Source organism: Eleutherodactylus coqui, chromosome 13 (genome assembly GCF_035609145.1).
Source record: "Eleutherodactylus coqui strain aEleCoq1 chromosome 13, aEleCoq1.hap1, whole genome shotgun sequence".
Lineage (NCBI taxonomy): Eukaryota > Metazoa > Chordata > Amphibia > Anura > Eleutherodactylidae > Eleutherodactylus > Eleutherodactylus coqui.
The window spans coordinates 19,801,239-19,824,766 of record NC_089849.1 but is presented as its reverse complement, the minus strand read 5'-3'; the positions used below and the strand labels follow the sequence as shown (position 1 = coordinate 19,824,766).

Here is a 23,528-nt window from a genome sequence, read left to right as displayed (position 1 = left end):
GAGGAGTTCTAGGTAGGACCCTTATGGAGGTTTCAGCTAGATCACCTCCTAACGCCCCTCGTGACATTGGTGCAGCCGTGCTGCCATCTGGGTGATTTACAAGCTAACGTCTTGTTCCCAATTAATCATGCACTGAGAAGTATTCCTTTGAACTGTATGTACGAACACTCTGGACTGTGGCAAACAAATCTGAGCAGCTGCACATGCATCATGTATGTCTCCTGGCATTTTGCAGCTATTTAATCCTCTGATCATCCAGCAGAATACAATATCTCAGGTATCCGCGTACAGCACTGCTATCCATATTATGCGAGGCTCAACCCATAATCCTTTGCTGTGGTAATGACAGCCCTGTCCCTTTGAGCTTGGAGGGGTGGAGTTGTGTGGTTTATTTACTCACCTCGCAGCAAGCATTTCTGCGGTGACAGCACAACACATAGTGCCAGGATGATGGCAGATAACGGAGATGGGAAGGCAAGTAAGGATTGCACATGGATTGTTACAGAGCTGATGCCGCGTCTGTGCACCGTGAAGAGGACGTGTTCTGTCATGTAATTTATGTATCTTACATGTTGCAATAATGTATTTACTTCCAGCAAGATGTGAGGGAGTCTGAAGTGCAGAATTGACGGGATGAGATTGTAGACGCTTGGTGGTGTTAGAAATGATGATGTTTTGCATGTATTTCCTCAGAAGACGCTGCGATGCTCAAGGACTGCTGAGATATCAGTTCTCTTTATCAACATCACTTTAAAAGGTTAATATGAAATCTTGTGCCTAGGAAGAGCTCTCCGCTCAGGTCGCCTGAATCCGTATTGCCAGTAGGAGATCGCATTCGTGTTAAAATGCTGCAGTGATCCATGTGAGATATTAACACTCCAGATACGTCGTCATCATGAAAGCTGTTATTTGCGTTCAGTATAAGCTGCTGATTAGAAGAGGCGTGTCGGAATTATTAGATTTTCATACTGTTATTACAGACATGAAATTTGTATATTAAGTTTGAATGGTAGAGTTAAAGGGGCTGTCTGACATGCAAATAGGAGATGGTACAATGCCTCTGTAGCGCCACCTGTAAGAAGACAGCTTTACTACAAGACCTATCAGCTTTGTAACTTGGCTAGAAATATAAACCAAAGTCTCCTCCATACGGAAAGCATAACCCTATACAGGCAGCTGTTTCTGACCCTCATCGGTGTACAATAGGTGTCTAGCTGGCTGGGTGGGATGTGGATCAGGTTAGGGACTAATTCTCCTCTGGGCTCATTCACACGGGCGTATTATCACCGTGTACTACGCACGCATGTTTCCCATGCGCATTATGCGGTGAATGGAGGCAATGAAAGTATATGAACTTTTATTCTTCCATTCACACCTGCGGTTGAACTGCGAGTGAACACTTCGTATAATACGTGATCTGCTCTATTTCTCCCTGTATTATACGCATTCCTTGAAGGGCTGTGTATTAAACGTTGTCTATTTGCAGGCATTGTGAAGGGGCAGCGGTTCAATACAGAGTCCAGCTCTGCACATACTGCGCATGTCTGTGACGTCAGAATCATGGGCATGCGCAGTGCCAATCGCAGCCTTACGCGATTTCTGCCGGCAAAGCAAATAGACTGCGATGCTACAATGCTGCGAGATACTCACAGCGTTATACGTATGCGTCTGTGTGAATGAGCCCTTATGGAGACCACAAAGTAGGCATAAGGAGACTTACTGGCCATGCAATGCTCATCTGGGAAGTTTGTGAGTGAAGGAAAAAAATTGGGATTTAGGTACTTCTCTCCAATAAATGTCAAAAGACAATGGGATAAATGATCAAATCTCTCTTTTATTAAGGCCCAATGTCCACAGGCGGATTTGATTTGTGGAATCTGCGCGCGGGATCTGCAAATCTAGCCACTCAGAGAAGCATGGGCATCCGGAAAAGGATTTAAGGATGCGGATTTGTTTTGTGGACCTTTTAGTCTGGAAAATAAATCACAGCATGCTCCATTTTTGTGCAGTTCCCACACTGACGGCTTCCATTGAAGTCAATGGATGCCGTCCGATCCGCGGCCCATTCTGCAGCTGACACTGCGGATGGGCCGCAGATCCTGCAGGAAAGCAGGAGATTTAAAAAAAAAAAAAAAAATCTGTACTGCGCATGTCCGACGGCGCCCCGTGCGGACCATCCGCAGTACAGATAACCCGAAAGTGGAGAGGTCCACACAGACGTCGCCGACTTCTCGCACAGGGTTCTTGGCTGTGGGCAGAGTGGGATTCCACTGTGGGATCCGACCTCCCCGTGGACATTGGGCCTTAATCAATTTAAAACCAGCAGATATGCGTTTCGGAGTTATCCCCTTCATCAGTCAAGCTGGGTAGAACTAGTTTACAAAAAATAATTAGAGGAAGGACATAACATAGTAAAAATAAATGAGTAATATGACAAATAAATACAAAATATAAACAAATGTATGAATAAGCTCTTAAGCCTTATGTCTGCTTGCACACACGGAGTCCACTGCTGAATCCCACAGTGGTATCCGTGCGTGAACGCGGCCATTTAGAGGAAAAGAATGTTTCTTACCTCTCCGGGTCCAGCGCGGATCTCCTCTGAGCTAGACGGATCTTCTTTTTTCAGCACGGCGGTTGAGTCCGGAAGCGTCAGGCGACACGCCCGGCCTATGCGCAGTACTCGTTTTCTTGTTTTTGAATCCCCTGCTTTCCAGCAGATCTACGACACCTCCACAGTGACAGCTGCGGGTGTGCTGCGGTGGGGACGGCTTCCGTTGATTTCAATGGAAGGCGTCGCTGTGGAACCCGCAGGAAAATGGAGCATGCTGCCATTTCTTCCTGTACCTGCGACCCGCACATCTGGGAAAAACAAATCACATCCACATGCTTTTACTTGCCGTGCGGATGCTAATGCATCCCTATGGGTGGCAAGAGGTGCCGGTCTCCCGCGCAGATTTTATAATTAAAACACGCATGTGGACATTGGGTCTTAGAGTAAAGCCCTATTGCAATCGGTGAGGGGAGATGAAACTTCTTACCGGAGGCCTCCACATATGAACCCCAACGCGATGATCTTCCATGGACCCTCCCCGGCTTCTGCTTATGTGCCCACCGGCAAAATGATGGACACGTGCACAGGAGTCTGGCAGCCCAGGAATTTTAAAATCTCCTTGCTTCTAGCTACCAATGGTAGTCGAGTGACTGGAGCAGTAACTGGAGACCTCGTTGAGCGGTCCCCAATTCACATGATCGCCATTACCAAATGGTATAAAAAGGTAGCAATCTACCTTAGGCCGGTGTCACACAACCAGATAGGATTCCGCGTGTGTTTGATCCGCGATAATATGCGAATCAATCAAATGCATTGGATTATACAATTCTGCTCACATTAGCGGGTCAGAATTACGTAATCGCTAAACCACGGCACAGGAAATCTAAACAAACAAAAGATGTACTGCGTATGACCACCTGTGTAACTATGCAGTTATGCACAGTACATTAGGGCTGGGCTCACAGCTAGGATCCACTATGTGCCCCCGCAAGCTGATTCCACATCCGGCCGTGTAAGCCCAGCATTAGGCCTCCTTCCCACGAATGGATTTCCGCCGCGTAATTCGCGGCGAAAATCCGCTGCATTGCCCGCAGCTATTAGGTTCTATTGAACCTAATAGCTCAGGGCACACGGTGCGGAATTCCACCGCGGAATTCCGCACCGTGAAATCTCCCGTTCTCACCCGCAGCATGCTCTATTTGCCGCGGGTGTACGTGCTGACGGCTTCCATTGCAGTCAATGGAAGCCGTCCATTCACGCTATCTTCCGCTGTAACACAGCGGAAGATAGCGTGAAAACGCTTTCCCGCCTACCGCTGCCGCGTCATATGACGCAGCCAGCGCGTCACATGACACGGCCGGCCGCTTCATGTGACGCAGTGGGTGTGTCATGTGACGCGGCGGCGGTGGGCGGGGAAGCGTCATGCGGGAGCGAAGAGACCGGATCCGCTGGTAAGTATGGGGTCTCTGGGGGGGCGCCGTGACGGGCTTCGCCGCTGAATATTCCGCGGCGGAGCCCGTAGCGCTCGTGTGCAGCTGGCCTTATTCAGATCACTACCTCTAATACGTAATTTACAAGAAGCCCCTGGAACGCTCGCCTTCCTGCACTTCCAGGAGCAGCTTGTTAAGCGCCTTCTGTATGAGAACGCCGCACCTCAGCAAGCTTATGAAGCCTCACAGAGCGCCACATTTTACACCTCATCCCCGCCCCTGAGGTCAAGAAATACCCCCCAAAAAGTGTTGGGTTTGCAGCCAGCATGGGAGGAGGAGGGATACCACACAGTTTTACATTATTACTTTATCTAAAATTTAGGGAATGCCAAAGGGGGGTTCTTTTTAGGGAGTCAATTTTTCTTCTGCACAAGTGAGCAATGGGGTCTGGAATTTCTTTAGTGGTGCCCTGAAATCCAATGGCTGTTCCCTCCATTACAGGCCTAGCTATGTGTCCTACAAGTAGGTTGGAGATACAATGTGGGGTTAATTGCTGAACACAGAAGAAATAGTTCTACAAAATTTGGGGGGCGTCTCCCAAGTTTCCCTGCTTGAAACAAAGAAAACTGTCATGAAAGTGACATTCATGAAAAAAATGTAATTTAATTTATTTTTCACATACTTTATAAAAATTTTTGCAAAAAACTATTGGGTCAGAATGCTTAGTACAACCTTCAATGAATTTGTTAAGGGGTCTAGTTTTTAAATTGGGGTCATTTGTTTGGGTTCCCCATCGTTTTGGCCACTCAAGGGCTCTACAAGTGTGTAATGGGGCCTGAAGCACCTTCAAGCGAAATTTCTGTTCTGAAAGCCACCGGCTGCTCCTGTCATTTTGGGCTCCGTTGTGCATCCAGATATATAATTAAAAGCCACAGGAAACTGACATTTATTGAAAAAATAAAATTTTATTTATTTTTCACATGCTTTAGAATAATTTTTGCAAAAAACTTTGGGGTCAAAATGCTCAGTACACACCTAGATAAATGGGCTAAGGAGTCCAGATTTTAAAATGAGGTCAATTTTGGAGGGCGTTCTATTGCTTTGGCACCTTGATGGCTCTACAAGTGCCCAATGGGGCCTGGAATTTATTCAGTTGTGCCCTGAAATCCAATGGGCATTCCCACCATTGCAGGCCTAGCTATGTGTCCAGTAAGCAGATTGGGGCTACGATGGGTATGTTTCTGAACACGGGACAAACAGGGGCATCTATTTTAGGGTGCAAGTCTTCATTCATATGTGTGCTGTACAAAAAAACTTTTTAAAATGACACAATTGCCAAAAAAATGAAAATCGTAATGTTTTCCTTCTGCTTTGCTTAGATTTATTCAAAAACTGTGCAACCAAAATACGCAGTACACCCCTAAATTAATTTAATTTGGTCCCCGTTGTGCATTCAGACATAAAATTAGAGCCACAATGGGTATGCGGATAGAGCATGATACTCGCCCCACACATTTGCTGCTGCCACTTCTGTCCGATCTGTGTTTACATTGACTGCAGCAGTGATGTGGACGTTTACCCATATGACTGCTGCAGCACCAGTAATGTCCCATGTGCAGGCCTGTATATGGGATGTCACTGATCATATGACGTAACGCCAGAATAAGAAATTTAATAAACTATTAAGTGCTGGTTTGATAAAGAAAAAAAAAAAGTTGGAAAAACAATTTACTGGGAACCCATCACATTGATGCAGTCTGTGACTGAATGGTATGGAGCAGGAGGAGCGGAGCAGATTGTAACATGTGATTTTCTCCATTCAATATCTGCTCATTCTGAGCTTAGGAGTCCAGTGGGTGGGCCTATCTCTATACCGCTATCTCTATAGGCTGCCAATCACTGATGGGACCGCCCACTGGACGCCTAGGCCCAGAGTGAGCAGGGATATAAATGAATAACCTGAAAGTTACACAGAATCTTTTCCCACATGTTATATAACTCCTGCGTGTAACACACTACATGACACGTTGGCTCTGAGGCTCTTTCTATTCTTTGGGGCTCCAGGATTTCGGGCAGTTTGACCTTCATATATAATATGATACAGACATTTTTAGCTTCAGGCTATGTCATAGACTCTTTAATATGAAAGAAGTGTATACGGGCTGTAATGTCTCTGGGCAGGTTTCAGATATTGGTTTTGGACGGGGTAGCCTGGGTACTCTGTCAATAATTAATTCCTCCTGTTTGGAATCTGGGAGCAGCGCTTTGATGAAACGTTTCAAGTAATTTGGTAGTGCTCTGAAGAAACTGATTCTGTTACTCCTCCTGTTTTTATGTTGTGATGTCTGTTTCTATCTTCCAGGTCTGCTAGCTTGAAGCCTCTTTCACAGCAAGGTGCGCAAAAATCACGCGCTTAGAAAACACGCGGCTATTAGAACCAATGGTTTCCTATGGGAACATTCAGATGAAGGAATCTGAACATTCCCATAGGAAACCATTGGTTTTAATAGCCGTGTGATTTTTGTGTACCTAGCTCTCCATGTGAATGAGCCCTTAGGCTTTAGGTATGTATGTTATTTTCAGATTTCATGCTTCAAGCTAAGGGTGACTACCCACTAGCGTTTTTTTTACTGCGAAATTCGCAGCGTTTTTTTTTTTCTGCAGGGGTCAATAGGCTATGGGACTTGTAAAGCTAAAATCGCGATCGCGCAAAATTGCAATTTCGCGGTAAATCGCGATTTTAACATTACAAGTCCCATAGACCCCCTGCAGGAAAAAAAACCGCTAGTGGGTAGTCACCCTAAAACAACATCTCGTTGGGTGCAGAGTTTTTTTTTACAATTTAACAAAATGAAAATAGTTTTTTGACAGTTAAGTTATATGCTAAAAGTCATCATTTGCCACCACAGGATTTCAAATTTGAAACAAGTCATAACCCTACTGTCCTGTCTGCTCTGAGTTTGCTACAAGTGTTGGAGCTGGTGATTCTCTTCCTCTCCTGGACTCTCCTGCTGCTCGGGGCTTCTATTAGAGGAGCTTGAACTGTCTCTAGAAGGGGGCGGCTTCCCTGCATCTGGCCATATGCTTGCAGAAATGGCACTACCCTTTTTTCTGTACTCTGTCTCTTCTGCCCCCACTATGTGTGTGTGCTCAGGGAGCCAGGGTAAGCCAACTTACCCGATTCCTGTTGAAGAGGGTCACCTTGGGCCGCCGCTCCCGGCATCAGCCTCTCTGGCGTGGAAGGTCCTGCCGCCTGCTCCTTCTCCGTGTTTCCATGGTCTCGCGCAGCAAAGAAGTCTGTTAGCCTTTTTCTACTCCGACTTCACCTGCTGCTTCCTGGTCATCTCGCTCCCTTTTGGCAGGTAGTCAGTTTGTCTCCTAACGTGCAGTGGTATGTCGTGAATGTGTCGCTTTGAGGTACGGAGCACAGAGCTTTACTGGCGTGCGACTGCTGCCGGACCCCCAGCTCCAGGCTATGTCCAAACTGCAGACTTGCTGCAGTGGAGTTGCCTACGGAAAATTTTCAGTTTTACAGTACAAGAAATGTGGATGGGCTTTCAGGATTTGTCGTCCACACACCGTCACAAGTCCGCAGCATAAATTTTAAATCCACATCATGCAAATTTATGCTGCAGTTATTCACAGTGGATTTAACCCTTACAAATGAGGAGGTGATTTTTACTGCAAATTTCCACACCAAAATGAACTCTGGATATTACATCCCAGGTAGATATTACATCCCAGGTAGACGTCCCCTTGATGCACATTTTCTTTGCATTTGAGCCCTCCATCAGAGTATTACTTTGGGAAGATTTAATGGCGGATTCCTACTAGAGAGGACTTCAGCATGTGCCACAGAATAGGCATGCAGTGTCATATGTCTCCATAAGCTCCAATGTTGCAAAAATATGTACAGTCTACATCGCTTTTCTCCACAACAGCAGAAAAATATGTAACAACCTGACAAATGATGAAAGGACACTCTAGGCCAGTGTTGGCGAACCTATGGCACGTGTGCCAGAGGTGTCACGCAGGGCCCTCCCTACTGGCACACGCCGCCATTGGCCACTCACCACTTGTGAATACCGGTAGGGGCCGCGGCTCCCCTGCCGGCATTCATTCAGCTGCAGTGCTAGCAGTGCAGATCCTGGCGCATACTGTGACGTCAGTGTGGAGCTGGGATCCTCCTCCCCTCCCCCGACGTCTCCTACTACTTGGTTCGGCAAGAGCAGAGGGAGGAGACGTCCGGCAGCACACTGACATCACAGTGTGCACCGCGATCAGTGCCAGCACCAACGCCGTGCAGAGAAGGAGCGGCGCTTCCACGAGGAGGAGGGGATAAGTATATGGGTCTCAGTGAAGGGGGGTGTCACTATTACTACTGGGGGCCGCTGTGGGGTGTCGCTATTACTTCTGGGGGGCGCTGTTAAGGGGGGCTATTACTACTGGGGGCCGCTGTGTGGGTGGGGTCACTATTACCGCTGGGGTATGTTTACATCTGGCAGAAATGGGCAGGGCTGTTTCAAAATAGACCGGGTGTACATTTTGACTGCTTTTTGGATGCGGAAATGCTGCAGAATTTGCCACAGAAATTTCCGCTGAGGACATACTGCAGCATTTCTGCATTCAAAAAGTAGTCAAAATCTGCACGCTGTCTATTTTGAAGCGGCCCTGTCCCTTTTAGAACGACAGGGGTAAAATCATACATCGTGATGAGCTCCGTCCTGTAAGGGCCCTGACATTTTTGCACTTTGCCATAAATATGTGGGTTTTGGGTTGCAGTTTGGGCACTCGGTCTCTAAAAGGTTTGCCATCACTGCTCTAGGCATTCCTTGGGTGAATGGGGGTTTGTGAATATATATGATATACTTCCCCAGCACATATGTTGAATTTACACTGCAAATACAATGTAAACATGGCCTAAATATTCCTCTTTTTACTTTTCTCGGGGTTCCTTCAAATGAGCACATTTGGCTATATGCTCCCCCCAACGCATTTTTTTTGCGCAGCAAATGAGTGTATGTTCTGTGCGTGCCCGCACAAATGCAATGCGTATTTGCGCAGGCACCAATCATTCACACAGGCGGAGGAATCACCCCGCCCTGATTTAAATGGCTAATTAGCCTAAGTAGGTGTCAGTGATCTTGGGCAATTACAGCATTTAGCACATACCCGCGCGTACTGATGTGCATGGTTTACACCTCCAATCAACCTCTACGAGGCGCACAAAATAGAGCAAGTTGTATTTTTTTTTTGCACCCATAAAACACAGGGTGCAAAAATAAGGAGTGCGAATTAACCCATTGAAATCAATGGGTTCTATTCTCCATGTTATGCAAAAACGTGAGCAAACAAGCTCCTCTGAAGAAGCCCTCGGTCTGGGGCGTTGTATATAGCATTATTGCTAATTTCTCTTTGTTACATTAATTTGCTTTTCATGCAGATGAAAGAACTATTGTTCATTACATCAAAGTTTGTTCTGCTTTCCAATTTAGGGTTCTTTTTTTTTTTTTGCAGGCTTCACGTAGAAAACAGCTTGATTGCAGTTTCCTATTGAAGAAATTCTTGGATTTCAGAGCAAGTACTTGTGATTCAGACAAGTGAAATGAAATAATAAATGCTGTGGAAAAAAGTCACCAGCCCCACAGATGTGCACACAAGGTGGTTTTCTAGTTTTAGTAATTTTACCTTTTAGAAACACTATCTGTTTATGTCAGCTGTTAAGCAATTGCATACAAATCTTTAGCAGTCATATATATATAGCTCTTAAAAATTGACGACCTAGCTGATCAGCGAGGGGTTTAATCACTAAAGGCCCAGTTAGACACAACAATTATCGCTCAAAAGATGTCTTTTGAGCGATAATCGTTGTGTCATTTACAGCGCAAGATGATCGCTTAAACGTTGAGCGATTACCTTGCGCTCCAGCTGTTCCCCGCTTCGAGCGCCCAGCTGTTATACAGCCGAGCATTCTGAGCGGAGGAAGCAGAAGACAAGCGGGGTGTCCCTGCTTGTCTTTTGCATCCAGCGCTGTTATACAGCCGAGCGTTCAGTGCCGGGTATGGAGAACAGAGCTGGACTTCTCTGTTCTTCCTACCCAGCCTGTAATCAGGGAACAGGATACAGCTGAAACAATAGTGTCAGCTGTATCCTGATGTGAATCCCTGATAAGGCTCATCGTTTTCTTTCAGCATGCTTAAAGTGTCATGGGGTGCATCAAAAGAGGTCTAGGGGCACATGATGAGAACATTGTTCTTCCTCTTTAAAGTCACTGGTCAGACCACACAAGGAATATGGTGGACAGTTTTGGGCACTGTTCCTCAAGAAGGACATATCAGAGCTTGAGTGGGTACAAAGGCGGGCAACTAAAGTAATAAATGGAATGTGCAGACTACAATACCTGGAAAGGCTATCACAATTGAGATTATTTAGTTTAGAAAAAAGACATCTGAGGGATGACCTAATAACTATGTATAATTATATCAGGGTACAATACAGAGATCTCTCCGATCATCTAGTTATACCCAGGACTGTAACAAGAGGGCGCTCTAATAACTATGTATAGATATATCAGGGGACAATACAGAGATCTCTACCAGGATCTATTCATACCCATGACTGTAACAAAGGGGCACCATCTACTTCTAGAGGAAAGAAGGTTTCTACACAGACATAGAAGGGGATTCTTTACTGTAAGAGCAGTGAGACTGTGGAAGTCTCTGAGGACGTGATGATTACATATTTGATATAAGAGGGGCCTGGACAACTTTCTTGAGCGGCACAATATTATATTTTATAATCATTAATAACTTCAGAAGGGTTGTTGATCCGGGGATTATTCCAATTGCTAGATTAGAGTCAGGAAGGAATTTTTTTCCCCTTAAATGGGGAAAATTGGCTTCTATTTCATTGGATTTTTTTGCATGGGGGACTAATAGGCTGAACTGGATGAACATATGTCTCTTTTTGGCCTTACATACTATGTTACAAACTAGGTATACATGCCTTTACAAAAAAAAGTATTTTTTTAATTTTTAGAAATTCTTACTTTTATTGATGTACGCGCAGTATGCAAATGATTTGCCTTGCCTCAAAGAGGCAGTGCCAAAAGCTCTCCAAGTCAGTGAGTCACTGCTAAACCACTGCTTCTCCTTCCACTATCTGATCCATCTCCCCGTGTCTATATGCCATCACTGGTAGAGCTGAGGCATGCGCCACTCCTGCCGCGACCTATGGCACATGCACCGTGCAATGATGAGGCCGCGATGTATGCACTTTACCGACGCACTGCACATGCACTAGAAGATGCAGAAGGAGTGGAAAATGGCATATGTGCAAGACTTGACTGCTGCGATTTGTTGTATGAACGAATCAACGACTTTTGTGCATACAAATGGTGAGCATTTACACGTAAAGATAATAGTTTGAAATCCTTGTCATTTCCCTCATTAGCTGAAGTAAACACTCTATATGCTGTTTGCTGAGCTGGGAGTGTGTTTATGCGAGGAATCTCTGGCCAGGAGGTTTTTAATTAGTGAGAAGAAAAGCCGTTGTCTTCTGTTGCATGGGTAAACAACTAGTCATCCTGTTTTATCCCCCAACCCCTCAAGTCCTTTGAAAGACTAAACAAATGTCATTTAAACCAAACTAAAAGCGAACAAACTAACAACAATGTTTATGGAGGTGGAAAGTCAGCGATAAACGACAAGTGAACGAATAGTGCGCGATGGTCATGTGTTTACAAGTAACAATTATCACTCGTTTGAACGAATTTTGAGCAATAGTCTTTGCGGGTTTATGGCCTTTATGCTGGGCTCACATGGGCAGATTTATATTGCGGATTCCTCGATCGGCGTATGCGCAGACAATCCACAGTAAAACGCAGGCATTGAAAGGCATGCGTTATTTTGCTGCAGAATCCACGCGGATAGCCTCCATTGATGTCAGTGGAGGCCGTCAGACCCGCAGCCCATACACAATTAACATTGCGTATGGGCTGCGTGTATGAGCATCTTCACTAAGCGACACGGCAGGAAATACAAATAAACACAAAAAAGTACTGCGCAAGACTACCTGCGAGCCTCTGCGGTCATCCGCAGTACAGATTTTTGTTGAGCTCAATGCTTTTATGTACTGATGTAGAACTGCTTACCTGGATCACCTGCACTAGTGTCACATGGTGGTGCGATCGGGGTGGTAAATGCCATATCTATATCTAGACAGAAATGAGGACATTTCTCCAGAATGTCTCAGTATTGCAGCAAAGAGCCTCAAGTATTCCCAACTAAACTTTATCTAAGTATTCTACAAAATTAACCCCCTATTGACCAAATCTGTTTGGGCCTTAATGGGATAAATGTCTGATCTCTGGGGATCCAACCACTGGGATCCCCAACAATCCTGAGAACAGTGCATCCACATGCCCCATGTGAATAATGCGATGGTGTCCTCCACTTCATTCACTTCTATGAGATAGATGGAGATCAACATGCTCAGCAATCTCCTTCTATTCAATAGAAGTAAATGGACGGTGATCATGCATGCGCAACACTTCTCCACGCACATGGGGCATTTGGGAACAGAGTTGTCAGGATTGTTGAGGACTTTCAGTGATGAGATATTCATCCCTTAGTTTATGGATATAGAAGAAATGTCTGGTGGGAAAACACCTTTAGGCTGCATTCCCACGCACGTATATCGGCTCGGCTTTTGGCCGAAGGAGGCGGGACGGTGGCAGGGCTAAGTTCCGAGAATTGGCCCCGCCCTGTTCCACCTCTCCCTATTGCAAATAGTGCAGAGGGGCGGAGAGGAGGCAGAGAGGGGGCGGGAGCTCAGTTCCTGCTCCTGGCTCTTCCAACCCCCCCCCCCCCCCCCCTGCAGATGAGGACGACGTATATCGGCTCGGCGTGAAAAGCGAGCCGATATACGTTCGTGGGAATGCAGCCTTAAAGGGGTTGTGTTGCGCCGAAACGTTTTTTTTTTTTCCATAGGCCCCCCGTTCGGCGCATGACAACCCCAAGGGATGTGTTAAAAAAAAAAAAAATAATACATATTCCCCGCTCTGCGACGTCTTCCTTCTTCCTTCTTCTTCCTTCACCAAGATGGCCGCCAGGATCTTCACCCACGATGCACCGCGGGTCCTTTCCCATGGTGCACCGTGAGCTCTGTGTGGTCCATTGCCGATTCCAGCCTCCTGATTGGCTGGAATCGGCACACGTGACGGGGCGGAGCTACGTGATGATGCATAGAAGGGGGCGGAGCCAGAACGCCGCTCGTGCCTGGACCGAGCAGAAGGGGAGAAGACCGCACAGCGCAAGCGCGTCTAAAAAAGCAAGAAGACATCAGAATTAGACGGCACCATGGCGACGGGGACGCCAGCAACGGAGCAGGTAAGTGAATAACTTCTGTATGGCTCATATTTAATGCACGATGTATATTACAAAGTGCATTAATACGGCCATACAGAAGTGCATAACCCCACTTGCTGCCGCGAGACAACGCCTTTAATTACATTATATCCTTTTTGCCTCTGTGTTTTCAGTTACCATACCTTTTTAATTAACGTGGCTAATTAGGGCCTTCCTTTCTGTGAGAGAAATTGCTTTTTTTTCTGGCACTGCTTACTATGTAATTTATAGAATTTTTTTGAAGCATAATCCTAGAAAAAAGCAAATGTAATCCCTTTTTTTGTTCATTCCTTTATACTATTTATGAGTCACACTAAATAACCTGTTTAATTAATTCTTTAGGATATTACGATCATGTGGATACCTAATTAGTGTAGTTTTTCTTTGTTTCTATGTAATGTACAGTACATGCAAGACAATGTATTTAATGCTAAATAATCACATCTTTTGTAACCTTCTGCAGACTTTTTCTTTATTACATATTTTGAATCCCATTAAGGGTTTACTATTTTATAATGCATTAGCATCCTCCTGTCTGCTGATGCATTATGGTCTGTATCACTATCACGCAGGCTGTTGGTCGGCAACACTTGGGCTCCATTTACACGGGGCAGTTTGATTGCAATAAAAACCAGACCAAAAAGTGCATTGGTGGAACCGTGTGTGTTTTATTATGTTTGTTGTAAAATGTGGCAAAAAACGCACTCAGTTTTGCAAATGCACTTTTTGGTGCGGTTTGTATTGCAACCGAACTGCCCCGTGAGAATGGAGCCATAGTGTAACAACAGGATCGCCATACCTTTCTTGGCTCCCAGGCCTGAGTGCACAAGGGTCCCCCAGTCTATAATCGTAGCAGTCAGAAACCCAATGACTCTGTCAAAGGGTGAAATCCTCTTTGATCATGCCACAGCCATCAACAGGTTAAATGCTTGGAACCACGATGGTAGATCAGGAGGCCGCTCTAAGGATAGAAGCTGTTAATAACAGCCCATTCTTAGAGCAGGACCGCACAGTGACCCGCTCATGCATCATTAGTGCAGCGATGCCTAAAGACCTCACTGCGGACTAAGGACCTGCACTGCCAACCATCAAAATAGAGCAGGTGGTTCTTCAGTTGTTCACATCTTATTTAGGTAATTCTCAATAGCTGGTGATGTGTGTGTTCTTGCTATCGGTGTCTTATGTCATGTTACTCCCTTTCTTGAAGGAAAGGCAATCAGCCTTCATTACCACTTTCATATTATATTCATGAACGAAGGGCCATAAAGCAATTTGTCTCCCCAGTTTATATACCTGTAATTGGAGATTTTTGTTAGACAGTGTCATCATTACAGCTCCTGAGTATCAGTCTGTGGGGATAATGTTCTGAAATCAATTGTCTGTGCCGTTGTGTGAACAGTACTGGGCACATTACGATGTAAATTGTAATTGGAACCAAAGCTGTTTACTTTTTTATTAGACGGCATTTACTTACAGTGCGCTTCCGAAATAAAATATAGATGCCTTGCGATGAATAAGAGGCCTATATACACAAAAGTGAGGTTGTCATTATATACTCTATATGTATGCTGCAACGGGGTTTACAGATGTGACAGTCACTAACCTGTGACGTGCAGCACCCACGGACAGACCGCAGGGTCGACTTATTTCCAACTCCTCGGATCCTGCAATCATGCAAGACAGAGTCCAAATCGCACCCTGCATGCCTCACACGGCCCAACACACCTCGCTGCCACCACTGACTCTTTCTGACAGGTCACCCACCTCAGATTCCATCAGCTGACACAATTAACACACTTCGGGATTGTGGATTGTTAAAGGTTTCAAGGACAACTAAATAAAGGTTAAAGCCTTATTCTAAAAAGGCTCAGCAGTGCTTAGATAAAGAATAGACATCAGGAGATATTTACAGAAGGGTAAGGAGCTACAAATACACACAATATGGAAAGAAAACAGAATAAAATAATTGAAAATTCAATCTGTGAAGTTCTTTCACATAGTCCTGGGCGAGGAGCATGCCGAACAGGGAACAGTCCTGCACTTAGATGCAACTCCTGGGTTGGACCATGGAGGGAAGATCTCCCTTTAGTTTTAAAGTCCCTCGGGGTCCCACCTTCACCATCTTCCTCATGACCTCACCGACGGCTGGCTAAGTAGATGCGCAGATCTTCCAGATGGAAACCCAATTTAACATTTTGGCCATATTTCCCTGGGAGGCGCTCAAATAGGGAAGCTATTGCCGCTATGTTTCATATAATGTATTTACTTGCAAATGGATACCAAACATGATATGCCACAGATAGTTAGCTTTGCAAGTATGTGATTCCTTGAGTCCCAGGGGTCGCACAGCTATAGGAGTGAATGCACGCGTCTGTGGCACACTCACGGTTCTGAAAATATAATTGCCGTTGAGCTGGGACCTTCAAATGTCCCATAATCTCTTGTATTTATTTATTTATTTTGTCCCATCTCAATGGATGAAAATCGCATTCAGCAGTCTGAGGGATTTGTATTGGAGGGGCAGGAGACAACAGGATTTCCTGCAAATGGGTAATTTCATTATCACCACAACAAAGAGCTTCCTTGCTTGACCCAAAAGGAGCAAATTGGATCAAAGGCCCCTCTGTTATAGTTGTGAAAGGCAGTCAAATGAATATTAATGAGCCCTGCACACTCTCAGCAGTTAGGATATATATAGATATCCACAGCATATAGATGTCGGGAGGCGAAGCCCGCTCCATACACGATGGGTATCAGCTGTCTTTGACAACTCAGATCACAACTGATAATCCTTTAAATGCCACACTGAATTCTGATAGCAGCATTTATATATTCAGAACAGCCCCACTGCAATAAAATTGCCAGGTTGCCATCCAGGTGTCATGGCAGCCTGGGGTCTTCTGAAGGCCCGCGGGGCTGCCATGATTGCTTGCCTATTAAAAAATGCCTGTGGCATGTCTTTAATAGGCAGCTTGTAATACAATGTAATGCAGTTCCATTCTATTGCATTATGCTGTATAAGCAAACAAACTATCCCAAGTCTCCTATAGGGACTAGAAAAGAAACGAAGGATAATTAATATAAATACTTTTTAATTATTACAAAAAAAATATTAAAAGTTTAAAAAACGCTCTTTTCCCAGTTGTCTCGCCAGGGGAGGGGGGCCTGACAGCATGGTCTCTTCCTCCTCACAGCAGATTAGCAAATGCTGTGCACCAGCCATGGGGCTTGCGGCATGGGGGTACTTTGTTCCTGCAGGCAGCTGTGTATGCTGCACCTGCAATGTGCAGAGGGTCTCGCAGCACGGACCCCCGTGCTACTCTTTTGTGCTCTGGCACTAATTTAGGCCCTGGCTTGGGTCTAGTCAGGGGCACTTCCTGGAAGTCAAGCTCAGCTGCCCGCACTGCCCAATTGGGGCTTTTTGGTGTTGGAAGGAGGATCTTGTGGCATTCCTGCAGTCCCTGTTTTGCATGCCCAAATTCAGAATTATCATTGGTTCCCGCCTCCTCTTCCTCATACAGCTCTCCCTCAGGTCCTCTGTCTTGCTGTGCTTGGTCTTAGTGATTTACAGTCTTCTTAATCCAGTTGTACTTCTGGGCTCCTCACTTCTCGCAGCAAATACTTTGCTTTTCAGTCCAGCTCTGTACCGGCTAAGCAGTGGCTGGTAGCTAGCTCCCCTCTTCTATTACTCCTCCTGCAGTGCCCATACAGTAGGCCCATACAGAAGTGCTCTGCTGACTACCATACGCAGTCTTTTGGCACCACGTTCCACTCCAGAGCTGAAGGCGCCAGACAGTGCCCAGCCAGAGCCATGCATTTTGCCTGCATTTCCTATAGTAGATTTGGACAGGCTGAGCCGTTGTGCTCTAATTGTCGTCCATCGAGCCAGGCAGCCGGTAAACTGTCTGCAGTTACCCCTCTTGTCCAACCCCTGTCTTCTACCAAACTGGAAAGAGCACGCTTTTATTAACACGTCTTCCTTTTGTTGGCTTGCACCTCTTTGGCGCCAGACTGACGAGATTATTTCTGCAGCCACTGGTCGTAAGAACTCTCAACTACCATAGAACAAATCCAGCCATGCAAGATTTTTGCAGAACAAAAGGCCTTTGTTTTGTTTTTCTCTGATCCAGCTCCAGAACCTTGGATAGCAAGAAATCGTGGCAGGACCAAAACAGAAATCCCTCCTTTAAATCACATCTTTCCTGGTGTCTCCGGCTACAACCCTCCAAGTCCATCTCTACCAAATCTTCGACATGACAGGTGGCCCCCACCCAAACTTTCCAGGTGGGGGAACGACTTTCCCTATTCCTGGAGACATGGCTCATGTCTCAGATGCCTGGGTTCCAGAGGGCATCCCTTCAGGCTATGTCATAGAATTTTCTGCCCGGCCCCAGATCGCTTCTTCAGCTCCAGAATTCCAGTGCCTCTTTCAAAGGCCAACACTTTGGTTCAGGTGATAAATGCACTGCCTTCTCGGGGTTTAATAGTCCCTGTTCCTCCCTTACAACTCTTCAAGGGGTTCTATTCTAATCTCTTCATGATACCCAGGAAGGACAGCACTGTCAGACGTGTTCTGGATTTAAAGGAGTTAAATCAATACATCAACGTTCAACACTTTCGCATGGAGTCCTTGAAGTCCATCATTGGGTCCATAGAACTGGGAGAGTTTCTGTCATCCCTCGACATCTAGGATGCCTATCTTCATACTCCTGTCTGCAGAGTGTTTCTTCCACTTTGCCATAAACTTGGAACACTACCAATTTATGGCCCTCGAGTCTTCATGAAGGTCCTGGCATCAGTGATGGTGCTCTCCCACCCCAGGGGATAGTGGCCATCGCCTATCACGACAACATCTTGGTGAAGACTTTGACGTATTTCGACAGTCTGAAGAGTCTTCACATCACTCTGGATACTCTGTCCCAGTTCAAGTGGATCATCAACCACCCTAAGGCCGCCTGCAGAGGGGCGGAAATTCCGCAGCGAGATTTCCCGCGGAATTTCCGCCCCTGGAAGCTGCCATAGGATTGTGTTAACAAACGCAATCCTATGCAGACGGCCGCGATTTGGCCGCACGAAATCTCACGCGGCAAACAAATCGTGGTGTGCTCTATTTCTGCTCAGCCCCGCACAGAAACGTCACTCACCGGCCACCGGCTCTGCTCTGCGCGTGCATCGGCTGCTCAGCAGCCGGTGCATGAAAGAGTCGGGGCCGCGGAAGCAGGTGAGTGTCACGCTCGGGTCGGGTCCCAGCCGGATCTGACCCGGGCTGTCTGCAGGCGGCCTAAGTCCTCCCTCTCACCATCACAACATGTGGACTTTCTGGGCCTCTCATTTGACACAGCACGTGCCAGGGTCCTACTCCTGCCACATAAATTACATCTTAAGCGGCAGATGCGTTCCCTGCAATCTCAGACTCCCGTGACCATTTGTCACTGCTTTAGAGTACTGGGGTTCATGGTCAGATCCTTCAAAGTGATTCCATTCAACCAGGCCCTCTCCAGTGGGCCATTTACTCTTGGTGGGACAAATTTGTGGACTTGCTCGATCAAGAGATCCGCCTACCTTGATAGCTTCAAGGCTCCCTGGTGGATGAACTCCCCACAGATCCATCTGGAATGCTCCTTTCTGTCTCTACACCGGCAAATACTTACCATGAACGCCAGCCTACATGGCTGGGGGGGAACACTGCAGAAACCCACAACGCAGGGCACTTGGATCATACAAGGGTCTGCCCTTCTGATAAATGTGTTGAAACTTCGGGCCATTCTCCTGTCGCTTTAACACTTCACACCCTAGCTAACTGGTCGTCTAGTTCAGGGCCAATCAGACAACATGATGATGGCTGTCGCGTATATAAACCATTAGGACAGGACCCGTAACTCGGCGGACCTGGCAGAAGCAGTGAAGATGCTGACATAGGTTGAGGGTCATCTTCTAGTGCTTTCAGTGGTCCATATACCGGGAATGGACAATTGGATAGTTGATTTTCTAAGCAGAGAAACAGTCATTCCAGGAGAATGGGATTTGTATCCTGATGTGTTCCAAGCACTTTGTCAGAAATGGGGTCAGCCGGACATTGATCTAATGTTGTCCAGAATCAATTGCAAACTCCCAACCTTCATGTCCAGGTCTCAGGACCCCCAGGCTCTAGCAGTATATGCCCTCTTAATTCCCCGGACTGACTTCTAGTTTCTGTACATTTTCCCTCAAGAAGATCAAGATGGAAGAACGGTGATTCTCATTGCTCCAGACTGGCCTCAACGTACATGGTATGCGGGTCTCTTCGACCTGCTTGTTGACACTCCATGGCGCCTCCCTCTGCGAAAAGATCTTCTTATACAGAAACCCCTCTTCCATCCGAGTTTGTTCATGCTTCTTTTAATGGCGTGGCGGTTGAAGGACCAGGTCAGTAATAGCGGAGGCCTAACGTGGTAAAGGCATCCTTTTCGGGTTACTGCGCACTGTATTAGGTTAGTGGGTGCCTATTAGGCTGTTTGCAATGGTGCTTCCGTTTTTCAAGTGTGTAAGGTTGCTACGTGGGTATCTCTGTACACCTGCTTAAAGCTCTACCAGGTGCTTACCATTGCATCTTCTAACACCTCTCTCGGTTGAAGAGTTTTGCAAACGGCCATAAACTGACTGCATGCGCCGCCCTTATCTTTTCTTCTCCACCTCCAAGGGACTGCTCTGGAACGTCCCATGATCTTCAGCTGTGTGTTCCAATGCAACTGACGGAAAAAAAAAAGATTTTAGTACTTACCGTAAAATCTCTTTTTTTCCTCTTGTTTTTTTGCGGCGGACAGCACTCACCCAGAACGATGGCGACCACCTTGTTGGAGCATTCTTCCCAGAGTTGCACGTGGTTCTAAACTCCGTTGCATTTCTAATGTTTTACTGTTTCATTTATTTTAACCAGTTTCTATCCTACTTGCTGCTCCTATTGCTTGCATACAAACTGTTTAGCTTGGTGCCTTCAGGAGGAGCTAGCACTATTTTGCTTAGTATACTCCAATGAACAAGATAAAAAAGAGATTTTATGGTAAGTACAAAAATATTAATTTCACGAGAACACAGCTGCCTTGTGAAAATGATAGATTGTGACAGTTGTTTGCGCTGACAGATGTGGTCTCTTCGAGGGATGTGTTGCTCGGATAAGAATAAAGTATTTAGGCACTAAATAATGATATTAAGAGAAGTATTATGTTGTATGCATTCATTAACGTGAAGCTCTTCTTTTTCTTTACAGTGCTGGTTTTGCAAAAAAAATGAATAAGGGGTCAATGAATGAATGTTATTATGGAAACCAGCGTACAGCTGACACCCTTCCTCCAGAAAACAGATTACAGCATTTTTCCAAGTCTTCGGACTGTTGTCTGCTGCAACCTGGTGAATCTGTGGAGCAACGTGAAGCAATATGGGCTCTAAGTACTAGGTCATCCACTGAGACTGTGACCTGCTCTCAGTACAGAAGGCAATCATTGGAAAAACTCTTCCTGGACTTAGAATCTGTCCAGCTCTCAAAAGAAGATGAGGACAGCGCCAGTGACCTTTCCGATTCTGAAAGGGTTCCCATTCCACCATCACCACTTTCGCCACCTAAACTCAACCTACGAGCTGAAGAGATCAAGCCTGGATACTTCAGTCAGTATGGAGAACATAAGTGCAAAGATTACGAGTATGCAGATTTCCTTCCCCCACCTTACAATTCCTGGAACCTTCACCAAGTCTCCACGTATGTCAATAAAGAAGGTAAAAATGCACTGCAAAGCACAGCATCAGCCCCATTGGAGAAATATGTTGACCGTCTCCTCCAGCTAGAATGGCTTGAAATGCAAACTATTCAGTCTGAAAAGGCGAAAATGGCAAAGTCTAGACCTCACATGGTTCCTGTAACATGTCGCAATGGAAAATCTCCAGGAAAATATAAACCTTGGCCAAGTCCATCGCCCAGTAAATATATATCTACTTTAGATAATGTCACCAAAACAAGCACTGGACAAGACAAAAATAATCACAAAAAATATACCCACTATGAGCATTGTGGTGCAATGCAAAAAAGTTGCTCAAAAGTCTCTGCAACGGTGCAGATTTCCCCATCAGCACCAAAACAAACACAGGACGTCAGATGTAAGAAAAAATCAGTAACGAACTGTCAGCAGACAAAGGAAGGGTTATTCAGTGACTCTAAGATGCAATGTTCTGGAAATATTAGACCTCAGAGGCAAATGTTTGTTTCAAGTAGTGCAGAAAGCATCCCAAAGCAGACAAAGGCTAGTAAAATAAGAAAAAGTGAACTGTCAGTCAGTCACGCCACAAACAGACATTGTGTATCAGAGCAGAAAAAATAACAGCGAAAAGTCAGCAGCCAGGTATTGTTATATAAAGTAAAAACCGTTAATATATGGCCTTGTCTACCCTGCTTTCTTTATTTCTTTATTAGGGATTCGGGATAGGGCGCAGTTTCAGACGAGCGTATGGTAACATGCCTTACAACCTTATGTCATCAGTATTTCATCACTATTTGTTCAGTATTTGCCTCCATATATTTCATTTTCCACTGGGCGAATACAGATCCAAAAGAATAGCAATACGGAGGCAAATACGCAAAAATAGGTCATGCTGTGTTTTTTTTTTTTTTTTTTAAATGACCATGTAAAATACTGCCATGTGATTATCTGCATAGATTTACAATAGCTTCGTATTGCAGTCCACAAAACACAGACCAAATATGGGGCTAAAATACGCTTGTCTGAAAGTGGCCTAAGCTTCTGTTCACATCTGCTTGTCCGTTGCAAATTCAATCACATTTGATGGGAAAAAATATCGACGTGCAGTGCAGACCTCAGTGGAACCCAACAGTCCTATTTATAAGTCAGTGACTGACAGATCCGGCACTGTGTCATGGTGTCTGTTTATTACAGCTGTGAACAGAGCCCAAGGTCACAAAGAACACCATTGTTCCCCTTCCAAGACTACATTCAAGAACTTTTTTCCAACACTTCTAATTTCTTTATACTATTGCTACTTATGCAATTTTGTATGCAAATTGGAGATGGTATAATGCTGCTGCATTGCCATTTATTGGAAGGTAGCTTCCCTTTAAGTCACTTGTGGCATTGTACCATCTTCTATTTGCATACCAAATTTTCCAGAGGAGCATGGTATGGCCTACAAGTCTCCTTTTGCGTAGTTGGCCATGGATATAGCTGGGGAAGGAGGCAGGTGGGGCATGTGCCCTGGGTGCAGTGATGCTACTGCCATCTTCTGCTTCTCTTTGTAAGATTCTGCTGTACTGACTAGTGAACGGATGGACTTTACATGGATGGATCCAATGGACTTTACATGGATGGCGTAAAGATCCATAATGGTCAGTCTGGCTATTCACACGTGCTGATGGTCCATGTGAAAAAAAAAATCGCAGCATACGTTATTCTAGTCTGATCTCTGGACAAGCGTAGGCCGTGCAACATGAACAGATTCGTGAAATCAGAGCGCACACAGATGTCCAATTTCTGTGTACCCAACACAAGCCAGCCTGTGTGAATAAGCCGTTACTGAAAGGTTTAAAAGGAAAATATACAAATAAAAGGGATACTTTACATTAATTGGAAAAAAAAGGGGAGGGAGACAGCTAATGGAATATTTTTTGAGGGGGGGGAGGGGGGTGACAAACTGAATCTTTGCCCCAGGTGAAAAACAGCTTAACTATGAATCTGGCTTGGCAGTCTTCCCAAGGAAGAACAATACTCTTCCTGATCCTTATGCTATTTTGTAACATTGCTGCTTGTCGAAAGCAATCATTAATTATCTTTCTAAGAGGCTACTTCTACACAGCAGTATTTGTATATTTGTAAGCTAAAACCAAGGATAGAGCCTACAGAGAAGCAGTATAATGAGAAGATTTGCATCTCTTGTGTCTTTTGGACCTGCTCCTGGCTTTATGTTACAAACCCTTTTGCAGAATAATTGTAACAGATTCATAAGCCAAAACCCAGTCGGATATTGACTCGTAAGGAATATAATATTCCAACTGTGGTGATGTGAAAGATTATTGCATCACTTATTTGCTTGCCCTATAAGACACCATACATCCTTGTGTTACTTTCTCCTGTGGTGTCTCCACAAAGAGAATCATTA

At 45.3% G+C, this 23,528-nt stretch overlaps 1 protein-coding gene across 3 annotated transcripts; it reads left to right on the top strand.

Annotated features, from left to right (window-relative positions):
• Positions 1-409: 409 nt before the first annotated feature.
• FAM217B (family with sequence similarity 217 member B) lies at positions 410-21,777 on the top strand. 3 transcript variants are annotated; one of them, XM_066586224.1, is made up of 3 exons: positions 410-474; positions 9,502-9,645; positions 20,638-21,777. In XM_066586224.1, the coding sequence occupies exons 2-3, from the start codon at positions 9,602-9,604 to the stop codon at positions 21,737-21,739; spliced, it is 1,146 nt and encodes a 381-aa protein (XP_066442321.1). In that variant the 5' UTR covers positions 410-474; positions 9,502-9,601; the 3' UTR covers positions 21,740-21,777. The 3 variants fall into 3 exon arrangements, with proteins under 3 accessions (XP_066442321.1, XP_066442322.1, XP_066442324.1); XM_066586225.1 differs by having other exon boundaries at positions 410-478; XM_066586227.1 differs by lacking the exon at positions 9,502-9,645 and having other exon boundaries at positions 425-474.
• Positions 21,778-23,528: the final 1,751 nt, after the last annotated feature.

What these genes read in the sequence shown, in the direction of transcription:
- FAM217B (XM_066586224.1), top strand. Translation starts at nt 9,602, where the DNA reads ATGCTGTGGAAAAAAGTCACCAGCCCCACAGATGTGCACACAAG. An exon ending in CCCACAGATGTGCACACAAG is followed by an intron (nt 9,646 to 20,637) that starts GTGGTTTTCTAG and finishes TTTTCTTTACAG; the next exon opens with TGCTGGTTTTGCAAAAAAAA.